A 17,673-nucleotide genomic window follows, 5' to 3' on the forward strand; every position below is an offset into this window, starting at 1 on the left:
CAAGTCAGTATAGTCAAGAGGAAGGTGAGAGCCACCAGACCCAACAATGTAGATGACCTGAAGGCTGCTATCAAAGTAACCTGTAATTCATGCAAAAGGCGGCCCAACCAAGTATTAAGTACATAAAAATGAACATACTTTTCAGAAGACTTACAATTTTGTTTAAAATATCCTTTTTTGTTGATCTTATGTGATATTCTAATTTTTCCACACACTGAATTTTGGGTTTTCATTATTAAGCCATAATCATCAAAATTTCTAGAAATAAAGACTTGAAATATTTTACTTAATGTGTCATGAGCCTATATCATATATGGGTTTGACTTTCTGAAATGAGCGACCAAAAATATTAAACTGTTTCAAGATATTCTATTTTCTTTAGATGTACCTCTATATACTAGTTAAAAACAGCTCTGTGAAAAATTCCTTGTGAAGTTCATAAAAAGTTAAAAGTTAAAACATGCAAACTTTTTTGATTCTGCCTCTTGACAGAATTGGAATCAAAATCATTCAAATTCAAGCAATGCCCAACCCTAGTTGAGTGTCACCATGACGACGTGCTGCGTACCATCGGCTGACTGGGTGAACAGAGCGTAGTCAGGGTTGATGATCTCATTGGACAGGATGTCAAACCACTCCCGCACCACGCCCTGGCCCTGAAACACACACATCACAGGATCAGGTTCCTCCAGCTGAAGCCATGAGAGCCACGTGGAGCCAACTCACCATGCCCTCCTCGCCATGGAAACGCACCGCAATGCCCTGTTTGAGCTTCTCATTGGTGGACTTGGAAACCATGTCACAGCTGCTCCTGAATATGGAGTCTATGAGTGAAATACAAAACTAAAATCATTGCAGCGTGCACATACAGTGCCCTTGAAGCTCTTTCACTGCGCGCGCATGAAAATGGAACATGGTGTACCTCTATGAATCAGCAGGATATCATTCTCGTTGACGGGCCGATGAACCATGTCTGAGTCTGGTTGGCTGGCCATCAGATGCTCATAAAACCACTCAGAGCGATCCTTGAAGGGCTGAGGAAGGAAACGAGGACTCTTACATCTCCCCTTTAAATGAAACTTCAGCTCAGAGTTCTATAGCATCACTTCTTCATTCTTCTATTGTTTATCTTCCTACAGAACCTTAGAATCTGCTACTAAAACTCCCTTTTTCATTTTGATCTATTCCTTACTTTGCATTCTCCAACCACGAGGTTGTGAATCAATGTTGGAGCATTTAAAGCAGAGATGGAAGCTGTTATCACAGTAGGGCCACAACACTGTGATTAAGTCTGACAGTTTGTGACACTCTGCATGTAACCGTCACATTCACGCAGGTCCGTGTGCACAATGAAAGGAACCAAAATTGACTCCAACTCAAGTAAACGTGTTACTTGATAAAGTCGTGCTTAAAGCAGCAGTTTGTAATTTTTTTTTGCTTCATTTGGTCAGAAATTCATACCAAACTTTCATCATATTGTAATTCAACGTGTTCTGAGAGGACACTGAACCTCTGCTCCTTCTCTTGGTTCTGTATTTGAGCTTTAGAAAACAAAGAGTGGGATGCTCTTTTTCAGCCAAGTTATAATACCGGTCTGTAATACCGGTCCGTCGGAAACACTTCCGTTGCGGAAACCCGGTGGCCGGGGAGTGTCAGGTGAATGCATTTAAAGAAATGAACACAAATACAAAAAGGTCACAACACGAATGCAAAATGGCCACAACGGAAGTGTTTCCGACGGACCGGTATTACAGACGAACACGTTTCTGGCGGATGTTTTTAACCCACCAGAACAGAGAAGAACAAGAAGAAGACATCGAAACGCATATGAAAGTAAGTGAAAGTTGATTAGGATACTCTTATATTTTTCAAATCAGGTTATCACATCATAATACCCGTCCGACTGTAATACCGGTCCGTCGGAAACACTTCCGTTGTGGCCGGTTTGCATTCGTGTTGTGACCTGTTTGCATTTGTGTTCGTTTCTGTAAATGCATTCACCTGACACTTCCCAGCCACCGTAAGTAAGCATATCCAAGGTGGAGAAAACGCAAGCAATTCAATTGCAGTGTGGACATGGAGTGGTGTAAATGGTAAATGGATGGACTTGATTTATATAGCGCTTTATCACCACACTGAAGCAGTCTCAAAGCGCTTTACATATCAGCTCATTCACCCAATAGGTGAATGAGAAGTGTAGGTCTTCTCTGACCTGCAACTGGGATCACTGTGACAGTCTGTGAACTTTGTGGTGGGAGAGAGGCTCACTACTGTGCCCGCTCCTCATTGAGGAAATGAGCTTTCATGTCAGAGTCTCGAAAACATCAAAACATTTCTAATAACACAAGATAAAGTTGCAGAGAGGAGTTGGAACGATACCAAAAAGCTCCACGGTTGTGCGCAATCATTAGGATGCGGGTAGATTCAAAACAGCGAGGGGAGGAGGGAGCGTGGTTTCGATCTCACCTTTCTACATACTGCAGGTTTAAGACTTGTCAAAGGTATGTCAAGATTTCAAGAGTTGCTGCAACAGTAATGAAGATGAATATCCATAAAACTACAAGTACTCACCTGTCCTTTAATGATGTGCATAAAGCGGGACATTAACTCAGGGCATTCCAAGAGAAAGTGGAAATGGTTGAAGATAATTTTTGGATTCCTAAAGAGAGTAGACACAAAAAGTGTGAAGTCAATGCAGGGTCAAATCAACTCAACGGTTTAATCCCAGACTCTAACTCACCTGGTTACAAAACACTTCAGCACCTCATCCTGCTTACAGACAAACTCAATGAAGCGAGGCGACGTCATTCTAAGGAAGGAGGGAGAGGAGATGTGATGAAGAATTTCCTGACAGTAACAGGATCAAACAGTTGCACCAAAGTTCTTACAGCCAAAACTCCAAAGAAAACTAACACCAACCCCTGTGGCATTTGAGAGGAGCAGCACATGTAGAAGGCCTGGATGACTGCGCTGAGCCGATTGGCCGTCATGGATATGACTTCCTCCCCGTCAACATATCCTTCAGCCTCCAGGTAGATCTGATGGTCCAGCAGAGAGGGAAGCTTGGGCCCAGACCCAGAATGATCTGACTCCCGCTGTTTAAGGAGCAATGAGGCTATCTCGCTGTTGGAGGAGGGCAAGGATGGGTTCTTCTTGGTTCTGTCGAGCTCTGTGGAGATGAGGACCAGCCACTCATCCAGGGAGTGCCAGAGCAGCTCCAAGGGCTGCAGAATAACAGAGAAACCATGATCCTGATCATGGCACCGTGATCATTCACACTTTGAAGGCTTGGAAGACATTTCTATCCCCATTAAAAACCACACAATAGAATCAAAATGTATGGACACGCCTATTTATTTGAGAAATCACCATGAAATGTGCAATCAGATCCAAACCAAATGGAACTCTGAGGACAACAGAGGAATCAACCCAACATAAATGAGTTAAATTTTTATAAATTATGAACTTCGATATTTTTTAAATGTCGCCATTGATGAGAGAAAAGGAATTTTAGATTTTTGAAACTCAACCAAAAATGTATATTAATCCAGATCCCCTGCAAAATTTAATGGACAATTCCATGGCCTAAGGGTCATAAAATGTCAAAATACGTTAAGTACTTTTGACATAATCCTGCTACAGACAAACAAATAAACACCAATGAAAATATATGAGCTCCTTTGTGGAGGTAATAAAATATGAAAATAATTTTTGACAAAAATACTTAAAACAAAATGAAAGGTAAATTTTGTTTTAAAAAAATGTTTAAAAATATGACATATAGGGTCAGAAAAAAATCAGAAAAAGAAAAGAAATGCATCTCTGTTCTCAGGATTTTCAAAAAATTAACACTAAAATGAAACAAAATGTCCCTTTCAGTTAAACAAAAATCACACCCTCAACAGAATCAAATATATCATGTCATATGTCATATTGATAAACTGTTTCAATAAACTACACTGCTATTTAATGAGAGAAATTAATTATTGTGTCAAACATTTGCATGCTTGCTGTGATGGTCAGCCTGAGACACTGATGCTTGTTTGTGAGACTGTTGTACTTGTTCTTCATTCAATCTGAGCCCTGATTGGTGGAATAGTATCAATTAATCAATGGCATACATTATACGCCTTTTATCTTTTTCCCTTAAAGCAGTTTCCACAGCAGATCACCGTCTGATCATCGTTTATATGACACACGCATGCACGGTCAAAGCGTCCACAATCAGAGGTGTGACCCACTGCGCTATGCAAAAGTAAAAAAGTATCTTTGCCCGACTTTAAGGGCTTCAGATTTTCAGTGATTGCAGAAGACGGACAAGAAAAAACTAATTCACGTTCTGAAAAGGAAAAATTTATCGGACTCTTTTATTTTCCCCCCTGTTTTTATTTAAAATGAGGCCAAACATGACAGACACATGCCCATTTTTTAACAATATCAAACATTCACACGCAATTTTTCATCATTTTTCATAGAAAACTAAATGTCTTGAAAGTTTGACAAACAAACAAATGTTTCCAATTCCGCCCATAATCCCATTCAAAATCTCTCACTACGTGTAATGGTTGGAGTTAGGGGTGGGAACCTCTGGGTACCTCACGATACGATACAATGCGCGATACAAAGCTTGCGATAACAATTATCTCACGGTATGACGATACTGTGATTATCGATATATTGGTCAGAAATCAATCTACAATCATTTATGACATAACAAGAAAAAAAAGATTAAGTGAAAAAATAACATTTTTATTTCATATCTCTGAAAGAAAGTAAATTGAAAAAGCGTCCTATGAACAGTGACACTATTTTAGTGCAACATTTTTGACAATAAGTGTCAACATACCAATGTAAATGAATAAGTATCTCCAATAGTGCTTTTTGTAAACAAAAAATAGGGTCTTTCTTACCAGTGACACCATTATAGTGCAATATTCCAGTAAACAATATATTGGTTCTTTCAACAAACAGTGACAAAATTTCTGTGAAGACATACCTGCACATTTTAGTGAAAAAGCAGAACAGGTTTTGAAAAAAATAAATAAATAAAATAAAAAAATAAAAATAAAAATAAAAATAAAATAATAATAATAATAATAATAATAATAATAATAATAATAATAATAATAATAATAATAATAATAATAAAAAAAATCGGAGAAAAAAAAAAAAAAAGAAAATCGGAAAAAATCGTTACTTAGCGGGAGCATATCAATAATCGATCGTGCGGAAAAAATATTGTGATATATCGCCGTATCGAGATATCGTCACACTTCTAGTTGGAGTAGTGATCCTGTTATCCTGTGACTCAAAATGAATCCAGAACTTGGTCGAAAGTGTGTTTTTAATGTGTTGTGGTGAACAAATGGCTCAGATTATGATGACTGGTACAGGTTTAGCTGATGGTGTATATGCTGGAATGGTGATCAGTTTACCTTGTGACAAATCACAGCAGAAGCATCTCCAATAACACGGCTGTGTAGGGTTAAGTATAAAACGTGAAGAGGATTGGAGGTAATTAAAGGTTTCATAAATAATGTTTGGGAACCGTATCATTAAACGAATGACAGAGTCAACGGTGTCGCGTTCGGACATTGCAAAGCTCTCCTGAGCTATTAATAATATATAATAATAATAATGGCTTAGATTTTTTCAAGGAGACTCAAAGCACGTACAAAAACCATTATTCATTCACCCCAGTCAATCACATAAGTCATAACGGTGGTGATAAGCTACAATGTAGCCACAGCTAACCTGGTGCATACTGACAGAAGTGTGACTGCCATTTCGCACCTCTGACCACCAACATTCATTCATGCACAATTCATACCCATTCATACAAGGCAATGTAGGTTAAGTGCCTTGCCCAAGGACACAATGGCAACGACTTAGATAGAGCGGGATTCGAACCCCCAACCCTTTGGTTATTGGACGACCTACTCTACCACTGGGCTACAGTCGCCATTATTTTACATTAATAACAGTGATTGACTCCATTAACCCTATTCAGCATGTTTGGTACAATGGCCACGTTTGCATGGGAGCTGTTAATACCTCTTTAAAGCAGAATAAAAGTAAATTCCTCTTTAAACTGACCATGTAAACACTTAATTCCTAATGCTAACTTAAATCCGAAATAAGTGGCTGGTTTATTCCGATTTTAATTCCGAATTAGATAATTCCTCTTTCTTGTAATCACTTAACTTGCTTAATTCCGCTTTAAGTTAACTGAAATAGTTCTGCGCTTGCGCAACTTGCGGCGATGACACGCTGGCGACGACATAATCCAAGATGGCGGCGGCCCAGACTCTAGCCTGGACTATTTAATAAGAGCCTTAAAAGACATAGATATAATGATAAGAGTGGATGGACGGAGGCATGAACATGCAGACTTTCGCACTGACAAACACGGACTTATTAAACACACGGACCTCGGTAAACGGAACAGGCTTCATCGGACGGCTGGCACTAGGACCCGGAGGCGGAGTAAATGCGTCCCCGTACTGCATTCACAGGTTGTAATATCCCCAGTTTATCATTTTACCAGTTGTTAGAGCTACTATCTTAACCAGGGAGCAAAAATTTGTTTTCCAGACTTTTACTGGGCTTTTTACCATTGATTAGTTCATATCTCTCTTCTGCACCGTGGTCCAAACTGAAACCATGTGTTATTGTCGAGCTGCTGCTTAAAAACTACAATCAAAATAAAAGTGAAAACATTTCTTATGTGTGGTCCTCTGTATTATAGCCGAAAATAAAAGGTTTGTTGTGTGTTTTTCCTGATAGACGTGATATGTCACCTTCGCCCACTGTCCAATCAGAGCCTTCCCAACCCACAGACCTAAAGCGGAATTACATGAAGCAGAAAAAAAACAGTTTTCCATGTAAACCTCAATTCAGGAATTACCATTTCCATGTAAACACGAAGCAGAACACTTTAATTCCGAATGATTTAATTCAGAAAAACTAATTCCGAATGAAAAAACATCATGTAACCGTGGCCAATGTCAGGAAGTTGAAAAGCAAGTAAAGTCATCTAAACAGAGAAAAATTATGAAACGATGCGGACGTAACGTGACTCAGAAGCCTGCGACATTGAACGCATCACTGACACGCTGCAAGTGAAGGCAGTAACGGAGCAAAGACGAGAGACCGTAGAAAGCATGTTCAGTGCAGAGATTTATGAGAATTGTTCAATAAAAGGAAGTAATTCCGCACCAGCTGCTGTGAAACATACGGATGTCTGTCTAATAAACATTACATGATCACAGCAAATTTACACTGCTGACCAAACAACACACACGTGAGTGAGTCACACACTGAACAATGCGGCTACTCACTGCTGTACACACTTCCTCTACAAACCTTAAAGACCTGGCTGCGTGGCGTCTTGTTGCCGTTGTAGCACATGTCGCTTCCATTGTTGGGTGATGAAGGTCCAAGACGATACACATGGCAGAAAATACGAACAATTCTTAGCAAACTCTTCATCTGAGCTTCAAAGCTGCTGGAAAGGCTGTGATTGGATAGAACAAAGCAAACAAATACATCATCAGCTGTTTACACCTTTAAAAATATTTGGTTAATCTGTGGTGAAAACACATAGGGCCTGTACTATGAAGCTGGATAAGTATATCCTAAAATCTCTATGTTAGATTCACCTAACCAAATATTCTCTGTCACAGAGCAGCTGTACTATGAAGGAGGATATCAACATGTTCACTTAAGCCAGGTGATTTCAGACTGACTGCGTGCGCGTTCACATGAAAAGGGTGGAGATTGCAGCATCTGACCATTCACAAACACAGAGAAACCATGTGGAGCAATTTAGGTCACAAATGAGGAATAATTCTTTAGGATTATAAGAATTAAATATAAGAATTAAAATCCATAATTCAGACCAAAACCAAGACTGGTGCTGCAGAAAAAGCAGGAAGAAAGAGACACAGACAGGAAGCTGCTGATACTATCATTGAGTAAAAGTGTAAGATTATACAATATTAATCCAGTAGATGATAAACAGACAGCGCTATGATCAGTTTCACTTTATTACAACACAGACGTGTTTCCATTCAGGTAGTCCTCAATTTATCACACACACACACACACACACACACACACACACACACACACACACACACACACACACACACACACACACTGGGATGAGAGTGCATTGTTTCACTGTAATATGTTCCTGCTGATACTGACAGTGTCATCATAGCATATGTATGAATGAATGAAAGAATGAATGACTTAATCCGGGCTTTATCAGCTCAACTTTTGAATCCAAGTACTAGTCAGACATATGTCTAACTAGAACATTTTGCTCAGAATTCTGTGGAAAATAACTTTAAAGAATAATGATGGAATGAATAAGTGATAACACACAGTCCGTCATTGTGAAAAGGGAGCTGAGCCAAAAAGCAAAGCTCTCGATTTACAGGTCGGTCTACGTTCCAACCCTCACCTATGGTCATGAACTTTGGGTCATGACCGAAAGAACAAGATCACGGGTACAAGCGGCCGAAATGAGTTTCCTCCGTAGGGTGGCTGGGCTCTCCCTTAGAGATAGGGTGAGAAGCTCAGTCATTCGGGAGGGGCTCAAAGTAGAGTCGCTGCTCCTCCGCATCGAGAAGAGCCAGATGAGGTGGCTCGGGCACCTAATTAGGATGCCCCCTGAACGCCTCCCCAGTGAGGGACGTGCCCTGAACGCCTCCCCAGTGAGGCGTTCAGGGCACGTCCCTCCGGAAGGAGGCCCCGGGGAAGACCCAGGACACGCTGGAGAGACTATGTCTCTCGGCTGGCCTGGGAACGTCTCGGGATCCCCCCGGAAGAGCTGGAGGAAGTGGCCGGGGAGAGGGAAGTCTGGGCCTCCCTACTGAGGATGCTGCCCCCGCGACCCGGAAACGGCTAAGCGGGAGAAGATGGATGGATGGATGGATGGACACATTTTGTAAATAAGTGAATGAAACAGTATTTAGTGCCTCCTGAATAGATTTATTTCTATAGTTTTTATCATTTATGGTCATCTCCCTCCTGGTGTGGGACCAAGACTGACTCTAGTATTTTCAGTTCATGTTCTAATCAAGATCATTTCTATGATCAATTTGTGGGGGGGGGTGTAATTGTGTGTGTTTCTGGCATTATTTTGTGTATTTTATTGTTGTTTGTCTGCTCTTTTTATAATTCAGTATATTTTGCTCTTACTTTGTGTGTTTTGTTGTCGTTTTGTGTTGCTGTTAATATTTAGTGTGAATATAACTTTTAACTAAAAATAAACATAATACAAAACCCCATATTTTAATAATTTGTTAATTGTTCCTCTCTCTCTTTCTCAAATACCCCCTATAATGCCATTGCGCACCCCCATTTGAAAAACACTGTCCTCGGTATATAAAAAGATTGCATTTATCCATTAACATTCTTTCTTTCCAAAGCTCAGCTGTCAGACCTGATCAACAACCAGGATCTTCTAAGAATGGGCAGCTCATTTTCCAAAATAACTAATTGGTCAGGAGGTGGGACTCAGATTTTATCCAAAACAAAACCTGGTGCCAACCAGGTTAGGTGCTGAGGTTAAGTTCCCATTGTTATTTAGCTTGGTAAAAGATTATTGCCAGCATCAAAGTAGAGGACAACCAGAAAAAACTCCAGAAGTTAGCGTGATAAGGGGAAATCCAGATTCCGGTCCAGACCTGATATGATGAGAACATGAAAATATTTACCTGAGCAGCTTGTGGCCATTGGTGGTGGCCACTTCAGCCAGACTGGTCAGGATTCTGTGGTAATGAGTGTCACTCTGCTGGGAGACATGCTCCAGAACCTGCCTGAGCTACACACACACACGCACACACGCACACACGCACACACGCACACACGCACACACACACACACACACACACACACACACACACAAAATAAACACTAACCCACATGCCCATAGGGATCCTCTGGTATGTTGCAGAGAGCCTCTTCTCACCATGGACTCTTTAATATCATCATTCTGAGTCATCTGAATGAGGGTCTGAAACAGTCTGCCGTGGTGCTGGATGAGGATCTCACAAGTCTCTCCATATCCGCCCTGATTAAAGCACGCCATCACTCACTCACAGATCCTACATGACACGTGGAATGAGAGTGAAACACACCTGCACACACAGATCCAGAGGAGTTTTTCCGTTCTTGTCGGCGAGGTACTTGGCACCACGAGACAGGAGGATCTGGGCTGTGTCCCTTTGGCCGTGGCTACAAAGGAAAAGTCACATTTTAACAGAGAACATAGAGTTGGACCCACATTCCCACATTTTTTAAAGCAGCACAGGAGCTAAATAAGCTACTTTGAGACATTCTAAAGAGTATCATTATAATAGAAGTGTTAACTTCTGGTATTATTTGTGTTCACGCGAGAGTCTGTGAGACCTGTGTGCGTCACTTCCCAATGCGGGTGTGTGTGTGGAGTGAAAACAAGAACGTGGTCTTCTATGAGTTTACACAAAGACTGTGAGGGGAAGTGATCCTAAATAAAAGCACATGCTGCTTAAAGCTGCTGGAGATGTTTATATCGGATAAATCCATAGTGTAGGCCTCACAGATCAATCTTCTATTGACAATGTTGAGAAAGTTCGTGGATGTTGGTATGGGTGGGACAGGAACCCTCCATCCACTAAAGTAGGGGTGCAGTCAGTTCCCCAAGATGAAAACCATTCACTTAAAAAGGAAGCATACGTAACAGCGCTATGCTAAATGCTATACGTACGATCACAGTGCATTAGTGAATATGATTGTTCATATTTTCTACAGTGAAAGGAAGGATTGACTTTGTGGATGCGCCTGACTGAGGCTGTTCTGAGTTGTTGTTGTTGTCGTCGTCATTCTCTGTGTTTATTCTCTGTGTTTCCAACACAAACAACGGTTGTGCTGCTGTGTCATGAGATATATCTTGTTGGGAGAGTATGGAGGCTATATTGAATAAATGTTTATGTTTCTTTAATGGTTTTTACGATGTTGATTTTGTTAGGTGGCTAAATACTTGTTCATGTGGATCTTGTTGGGTTTTTTCTTTCTCATTATGAATTTTATATTTTGATAAGCGCATTGAGATGACTTTGTGGTAAATTGCGCTATACAAATAAAGTTTAATTGAATTGAATTGAATTAACATTTGCCAGCAGAAACATGAAATTGTATCACAGGTGTACAAAAGAACTCAAATGCAACGCAGGAAGGAGTAGGAAGAAACTGAAATATCTACAGATTGAATAAACGGGCCCCAAAGAAAACAAGGAGGATAACTGAAATATGCCCCAATCGGATTTGTTTATTAAGGAACACAGATTCCACACTTTGCACTCAGAATCAGGAACTCTCAATAATTTCAATGAGCTTGAAAGTCTCTCTTCACAGGTTGACAATCTAGCAAGAGACCGACTGAACTGAGGGAGTATATACAGTGGTATGCAAAAGTTTGGGCACCCTTGTAAATGTTCATGATTTTCCTTAATAAATAATTGGTTGTTTGGATAACAAATTCCAGTTAAATTTATCATATAGGAGACAAACACAGTGATATTTGAGAAGTGAAATAAAGTTTATTCGATTTACAGAAAGTGTGCTAGAATTATTTAAACAGAATTAGGCATGTGCATAAGTTTAGGCACCCTTGCATCTTATTGATTTTAATACTCTTAGCACTAATTATTGGAACTCAAAATTGTTTTGGTAACCTCAGTGATCCTTGATCTCCATACACAGGTGAATCCAATCATGAGTCAGGGTATTTAAGTAGGAAAATTCTAGGTGTTTCCTCTTTGCATCTTCTCTGATTAGTGGCAACATGGGAGCCTCAAAACACCTCTCAAATGACCTGAAAACAAAGATAATTCAACATCATGGTTTAGGGGAGGGATACAAAAAGCTATCCCAGCGATTTAAGCTTCCAGTTTCAACTGTGAGGAACATTGCGAGGAATTGGAAGACCACAGGCACAGGTCTAGTTAAGGCCCGAAGTGGAAGACCAAGAAAGATCTCCGAAAGGCAGCGGCGCAGGATGGTGAGAACAGTCACAGTCAACCCGCAGACCAGCTCCAAAGACCTACAACATCAGCTTGCTGCAGATGGTGTCACTGTGCATCGTTCCACTATTCAGCGCACTTTACACAAGGAGATGCTGTATGGAAGAGTAATGCGGAAAAAGCCTTTTCTCTGCACACGCCACAAACGGGGTCGCTTGAGGTATGCTAAAGCACATTTGGACAAGCCAGCTTCATTTTGGAACAAGGTGCTGTGGACTGATGAAACTAAAATAGAGTTATTTGGGCATAACCAGGGGCGTTATGCATGGCGGAAAAAGAACACAGCATTCCAAGAAAAGCACTTGCTACCTACAATAAAGTTTGGTGGTGGTTCCATCATGCTGTGGGGCTGTGTGTCCAGTGCAGGCACTGGGAATCTTGTTAAAGTTGAGGAGCGCATGGATTCCTCTCAATATCAGCAGATTCTGGAGAACAATGTCCAGGAATCAGTGACAAAGTTGAAGTTGCGCCGGGGCTGGATCTTTCAACAAGACAATGATCCTAAACACTGCTCAAAATCTACTAAGGCATTCATGCAGAGGAACAAGTACAACATCCTGGAATGGCCGTCTCAGTCCCCAGACCTGAATTATTGAAAATGTATGGTGTGCTTTAAAACGGGCGGTCCATGCTCGGAAACCATCAAACCTGACTGAACTAGAGATGATCTGCAGAGAAGAATGGTCCAAAATACCTCCCACCAGAATCCAGACCCTAAGATCAAGGATCACTGAGGTTACCAAAACAATTTTGAGTTCCAATAATTAGTGCTAAGAGTATTAAAATCAATAAGATGCAAGGGTGCCTAAACTTATGCACATGCCTAATTCTGTTTAAATAATTCTAGCACACTTTCTGTAAATCGAATAAACTTTATTTCACTTCTCAAATATCACTGTGTTTGTCTCCTATATGATAAATTTAACTGGAATTTGTTATCCAAACAACCAATTATTTATTAAGGAAAATCATGAACATTTACAAGGGTGCCCAAACTTTTGCATACCACTGTATAACCTCCTCCGACTTGACGAGGGAATGAGGAGCAGCTGTGGAGAGCAGGAAAACTGGGCAGGCAGGAAAACATGGACCGGAACAGGCAAACTCAAGCAACAGGGAGACTAACTAAGCAGACTCATGACAGAACCCCCCTCTCAAGGGACGGCTCCTGCCGTCCCAACAGCAACCACCACACCGGGAGGGAGGAGGGGAACACGGTGGAGGGTCAGAACTCCTCAGAATGCCCCGAACCACCCTCCGAACAGACAGAAGAACCACCACTCGATTCCTCCACAGAACCACTGTTGTCCAGCTGGTCATCCAAGGCCGCAGGAGGAAGGACAGAAGGCACCCCAGAACCAGATCGGCCAGAAGCAGTGACGGCCGCCGAAGGTTGATCCGGATGCTGCTCATGGAAGGCTCGAATGAGACGCGGGTCCAAGATAAGAGCAAGAGGACTTTCATGGACAGGTTTAACCTTCGAGACATGGAAAGTGGCATTAATACGCATGGCCCTGGGTAACTTGAGGCGCACCGCCACAGGGTTGACCACCTTCTCAACTTCAAAAGGACCAATGAACCTTGGAGCGAGTTTCTTGGACTCAACTCTAAGAGGGAGATTCTTTGTGGAAAGCCAAACCATCTGGCCTACTTGGTATACAGGAGCCTCAGAGCGGCGGCGATTAGCAGAAGCAGAGGAACGATGTGCTGAACGGAGCAGGGCTTTTCGTGCCTGTTTCCAGGTCCTGTAGCAGCGTTTGATGAAGGCCTGAACAGATGGACAAGAACCTTCTTTCTCTTGGGATCGAAATAAGGGTGGCTGATACCCATACGCACATTGAAATGGTGAAAGGCCTGTGGCCGTACTTTGCAGAGTGTTATGCGAATACTCGACCCACACTAACTGTTGGGACCAGGAGGACGAATTTCTGGAAGCCATACAACGCATTATGGTTTGCATCTGTTGATTAATTCTTTCGGTTTGGCCATTTGATTGAGGATGGTATCCTGATGACAAGCTGACAGTGGCCCCTAGAAGCAAACAGAACTCCCGCCAGAAAATGGAGGTGAACTGTGGGCCCCGATCCGAGACAATATCAGTAGGTAGTCCGTGCAGACGAAAAACATTTAGCAACATAAGTTGGGCGGTCTCCTTCGCCGATGGAAGTTTAGGAAGAGGGATGAAATGAGCCATCTTACTAAAACGATCAACGACTGTCAGGATGGTGGTGTGTCCGTCAGAAGCAGGTAAGCCAATAACAAAGTCAAGGGATATATGGGACCAAGGTCGATGAGGAACAGGTAGGGAATGAAGATGTCCAGCAGGTGCTTGGTGTGTAGGTTTTGACTGATTGCATACAGGACAGGAATTGACAAAATCTCTGGTGTCTTCATCCAGGGAAGCCCACCAAAACCTTTGCCGCAGGAACTCTTTAGTCCGCTGGATACCAGGGTGACATGTGAGTTTAGAACTGTGGGCCCATTGCAGAACATCCGACCGGAGATGTTGAGGAACAAAGAGAAGGTTGTCAGGGCAGGTGCTGGGTCCAGGACTGTCCTCCAGAGCAGCTTTGACCCGTTCCTCCACGTCCCATGTAAGGATGTCAATCATGTGGGAGTTGGACAGGATTGTCTCGGGTTCTGCAGTGGAGACTTCCGAGGTGGAGAACTGGCGGGACAGCGAATCCGGCTTAGTGTTGCAAGAACCAGGTCGATAGGTCAGAGTGAAATTGAACCTAGTGAGAAACAGAGCCCACCGGGCCTGCCGAGAGTTGAGGCGTTTTGCAGACTGAAGATACTCCAGATTCTTGTGATCTGTCCATATCAGAAATGGCACCTTGCTGCCTTCGAGCCATTGTCTCCACTCCTCCAAGGCCAATTTAACTGCCAGCAGTTCCCGATTACCAATGTCATAGTTCCTCTCTGCCAATGTTAAACGTCGAGAGTAGAAGGCGCAGAGGTGCAACTTCTGATCATCAGGTGCTCGTTGAGACAAAACCGCCCCCACACCCACATCAGAAGCGTCGACTTCTACCACAAACTGCCCTTCAGGATCCGGAACCCTAAGAATGGGGGCAGAGGTGAAACGCTTCTTTAGTGAATTAAAGGCCTCCTCCGCCTCTGAAGACCACCTGTAGGGTACTTTGGAGGAGGTAAGTGCTGTGAGTGGAGCAGCAACCGAACTGTAACCCCGGATGAACTTTCGGTAAAAGTTTGCAAACCCAAGGAAGCGCTGTAACCTCTTACGGGACTCAGGAACAGGCCAGGACGCAACTACTTCTACCTTGGAGGAGTCCAGGGAAATGCTTCCCTGACCAATGACATAACCAAGAAAGGCAACAGATGGGGTATGGAACTCACACTTTTCTGCCTTGACAAAGAGTGAGTTTGCAAGCAGGCGTTGCAGGACGGATCGGACGTGATGAACGTGTTCTTCCTTGGACCTTGAGAAGATCAGGATGTCGTCAAGGTAAACAAAAACATACTGGTTTAACATGTCACGGAGAACATCATTAACCAGGGCCTGGAAAACTGCGTTGGTGAGACCGATTGGCATAATCAGATACTCGTAGTGTCCAGTAGGAGTGTTAAAAGCAGTCTTCCACTCATCCCCTTCCCGAATTCGGACCAAATGGTAAGCATTGCGTAGGTCAAGTTTAGTGAAAATGACCGCATCCTGCAGGAGTTCAAATGCTGATGAGATGAGCGGAAGAGGATAGCGGTTCTTGACAGTGATGTTGTTAAGCCCTCTGTAGTCGATGCACGGCCTTAGCGTCTTATCTTTCTTCTCAACAAAGAAAAAGCCTGCTCCAGCGGGAGATGAGGAGGGCCTGATTAAGCCTGCAGCCAGAGACTCGTTGACATACTTTTCCATTACTTCTCTAGTCTGTCTAGCCGCTCCATTGGACTTTCCTTCTGTGATGCTGAGTTCATAGCGTGGTATTGTACTATCACAGGTGTACAAAAGAACTCAAATGCAACGCAGGAAGGAGTAGGAAGAAACTGAAATATCTACAGATTGAATAAACGGGCCCCAAACAAAACAAGGAGGATAACTGAAATATGCCCCAATCGGATTTGTTTATTAAGGAACACAGATTCCACACTTTGCACTCAGAATCAGGAACTCTCAATAATTTCAATGAGCTTGAAAGTCTCTCTTCACAGGTTGACAATCTAGCAAGAGACTGACTGAACTGAGGGAGTATATATAACCTCCTCCGACTTGACGAGGGAATGAGGAGCAGCTGTGGAGAGCAGGAAAACTGGGCAGGCAGGAAAACATGGACCGGTACAGGCAAACTCAAGGAACAGGGAGACTAACTAAGCAGACTCATGACAAATTGTCATTGGTGTTAAAATGTGGTCTCGATTTGGAACACCCTGCCTACCCTAGTGCTCACGGCACGTCACTGATATTACTGCATTGGTAACATTGTTGGTACTTTCCACAGTGAATGGTACAAAAGGAAGGATTGACTTTGTGGATGCGCCTCACTGAGGCTGTTCTGAGTTGTTTTTCTCCGTGTTTCTGTGTTTCCAACACAAACAACGGATACGCTGCTGTGTCATGAGATATATCTTGTTGGGAGACTATGGAGGTTATATTAAATCATTGTTTCTTTAATGGTGTTTTACTATGTTGATTTGGTTTGATTAACACTTGCTAGCAGAAACATATGGAATTGTCATTGGTGGTCTCGATTTGCAACGTGCCTACCCAGCCTTAGTGGTCAAGGTTAGAGCTTTTTGTGTACTTTTCTCTCATTTTATGCATTTTTATTGTCTTGTGTATCTTTTTGTTGTCGTTTTGTATGTTTTTGTTATGTGTTTTCTTGTCATTTGGGGTTTTTTGTTGTGTGTTACGAGTCCTTTTGGATATTGTTGTTGTTTAGTAAATGTATCATTTTGTTTTTCTCTCTTTTTGTGTTTATGGAATTATTTTGTGTATATTTGTTGTCTAGTGTATTTTTCTGTTGTTCTTTGGAGTCAGTTTGTGCATTTATTTTGCATGTGGCCCTAGTCTGTTGTAAGTGAACTACACACAGGCGCGTGTTAATAAGGGGTACAAACCCCAGGGAATCAGGACTGCACGTCACTATGCACCCACAATCCATTCAGCACGTTTCCCTCTGATGAATATGTAAAGTAGGCGGATCTCATAAGGGGAGCAAACGGAGGAAATGCAAATAAATTAATGCAGTGGATGCAATGCAAGTCATCAAATCTGGAACTGTTTGCGGTGACTGCTTTCTGTGCTGGAAATACTACCACAGGCAGGTGCAAACTCACCCACAGAGATCATCCCTGCACTACATGTTTACACCAAACACATTGGAGATGGAAAAAAGGCTCCAGTTAACCTTTATAGTATAAGAAAATAATTTAAAGAAAACTACAAGCAATATTAACAGCCACTGAAGGAGAAAATGCAGAGTAAAGTGTGTGTGGGGGAGAGAAACAGCTGGAGTCCAGTGCGGCTCCGTGCACATCCTCTCTGCGGTGCTGAGAGTCGCTGTCCATGGAGATCCATGGATGTCGCTCCAGTAAACTCCTGTGTCTTCCTCTCCATGTTTTGACCATAAAACTCTCATGTCGC

General features: G+C 42.3%; 1 protein-coding gene across 3 annotated transcripts in view; it reads right to left on the reverse strand.

Moving 5' to 3' along the window:
* hace1 (HECT domain and ankyrin repeat containing E3 ubiquitin protein ligase 1) overlaps positions 1-17,673 on the reverse strand; it is a 50,476-nt gene that overhangs the window by 20,003 nt on the left and 12,800 nt on the right. The window contains exons 8-17 of one of the 3 annotated variants that reach the window (XM_028470610.1): positions 10,152-10,248; positions 9,983-10,084; positions 9,729-9,835; positions 7,366-7,516; positions 2,920-3,224; positions 2,741-2,809; positions 2,572-2,659; positions 923-1,034; positions 727-824; positions 569-656 (exon numbers count right to left, since the gene is read on the reverse strand). In XM_028470610.1, coding sequence (XP_028326411.1) covers positions 569-656; positions 727-824; positions 923-1,034; positions 2,572-2,659; positions 2,741-2,809; positions 2,920-3,224; positions 7,366-7,516; positions 9,729-9,835; positions 9,983-10,084; positions 10,152-10,248 — 1,217 coding nt within the window. Of the gene's footprint in view, positions 1-568; positions 657-726; positions 825-922; positions 1,035-2,571; positions 2,660-2,740; positions 2,810-2,919; positions 3,252-7,365; positions 7,517-9,728; positions 9,836-9,932; positions 10,085-10,151; positions 10,249-17,673 lie in introns of all 3 variants that reach the window. The other 2 variants (XM_028470609.1, XM_028470612.1) reach the window with 2 other exon arrangements.

This window comes from Gouania willdenowi, chromosome 16 (genome assembly GCF_900634775.1).
Source record: "Gouania willdenowi chromosome 16, fGouWil2.1, whole genome shotgun sequence".
Taxonomy (NCBI): domain Eukaryota; kingdom Metazoa; phylum Chordata; class Actinopteri; order Blenniiformes; family Gobiesocidae; genus Gouania; species Gouania willdenowi.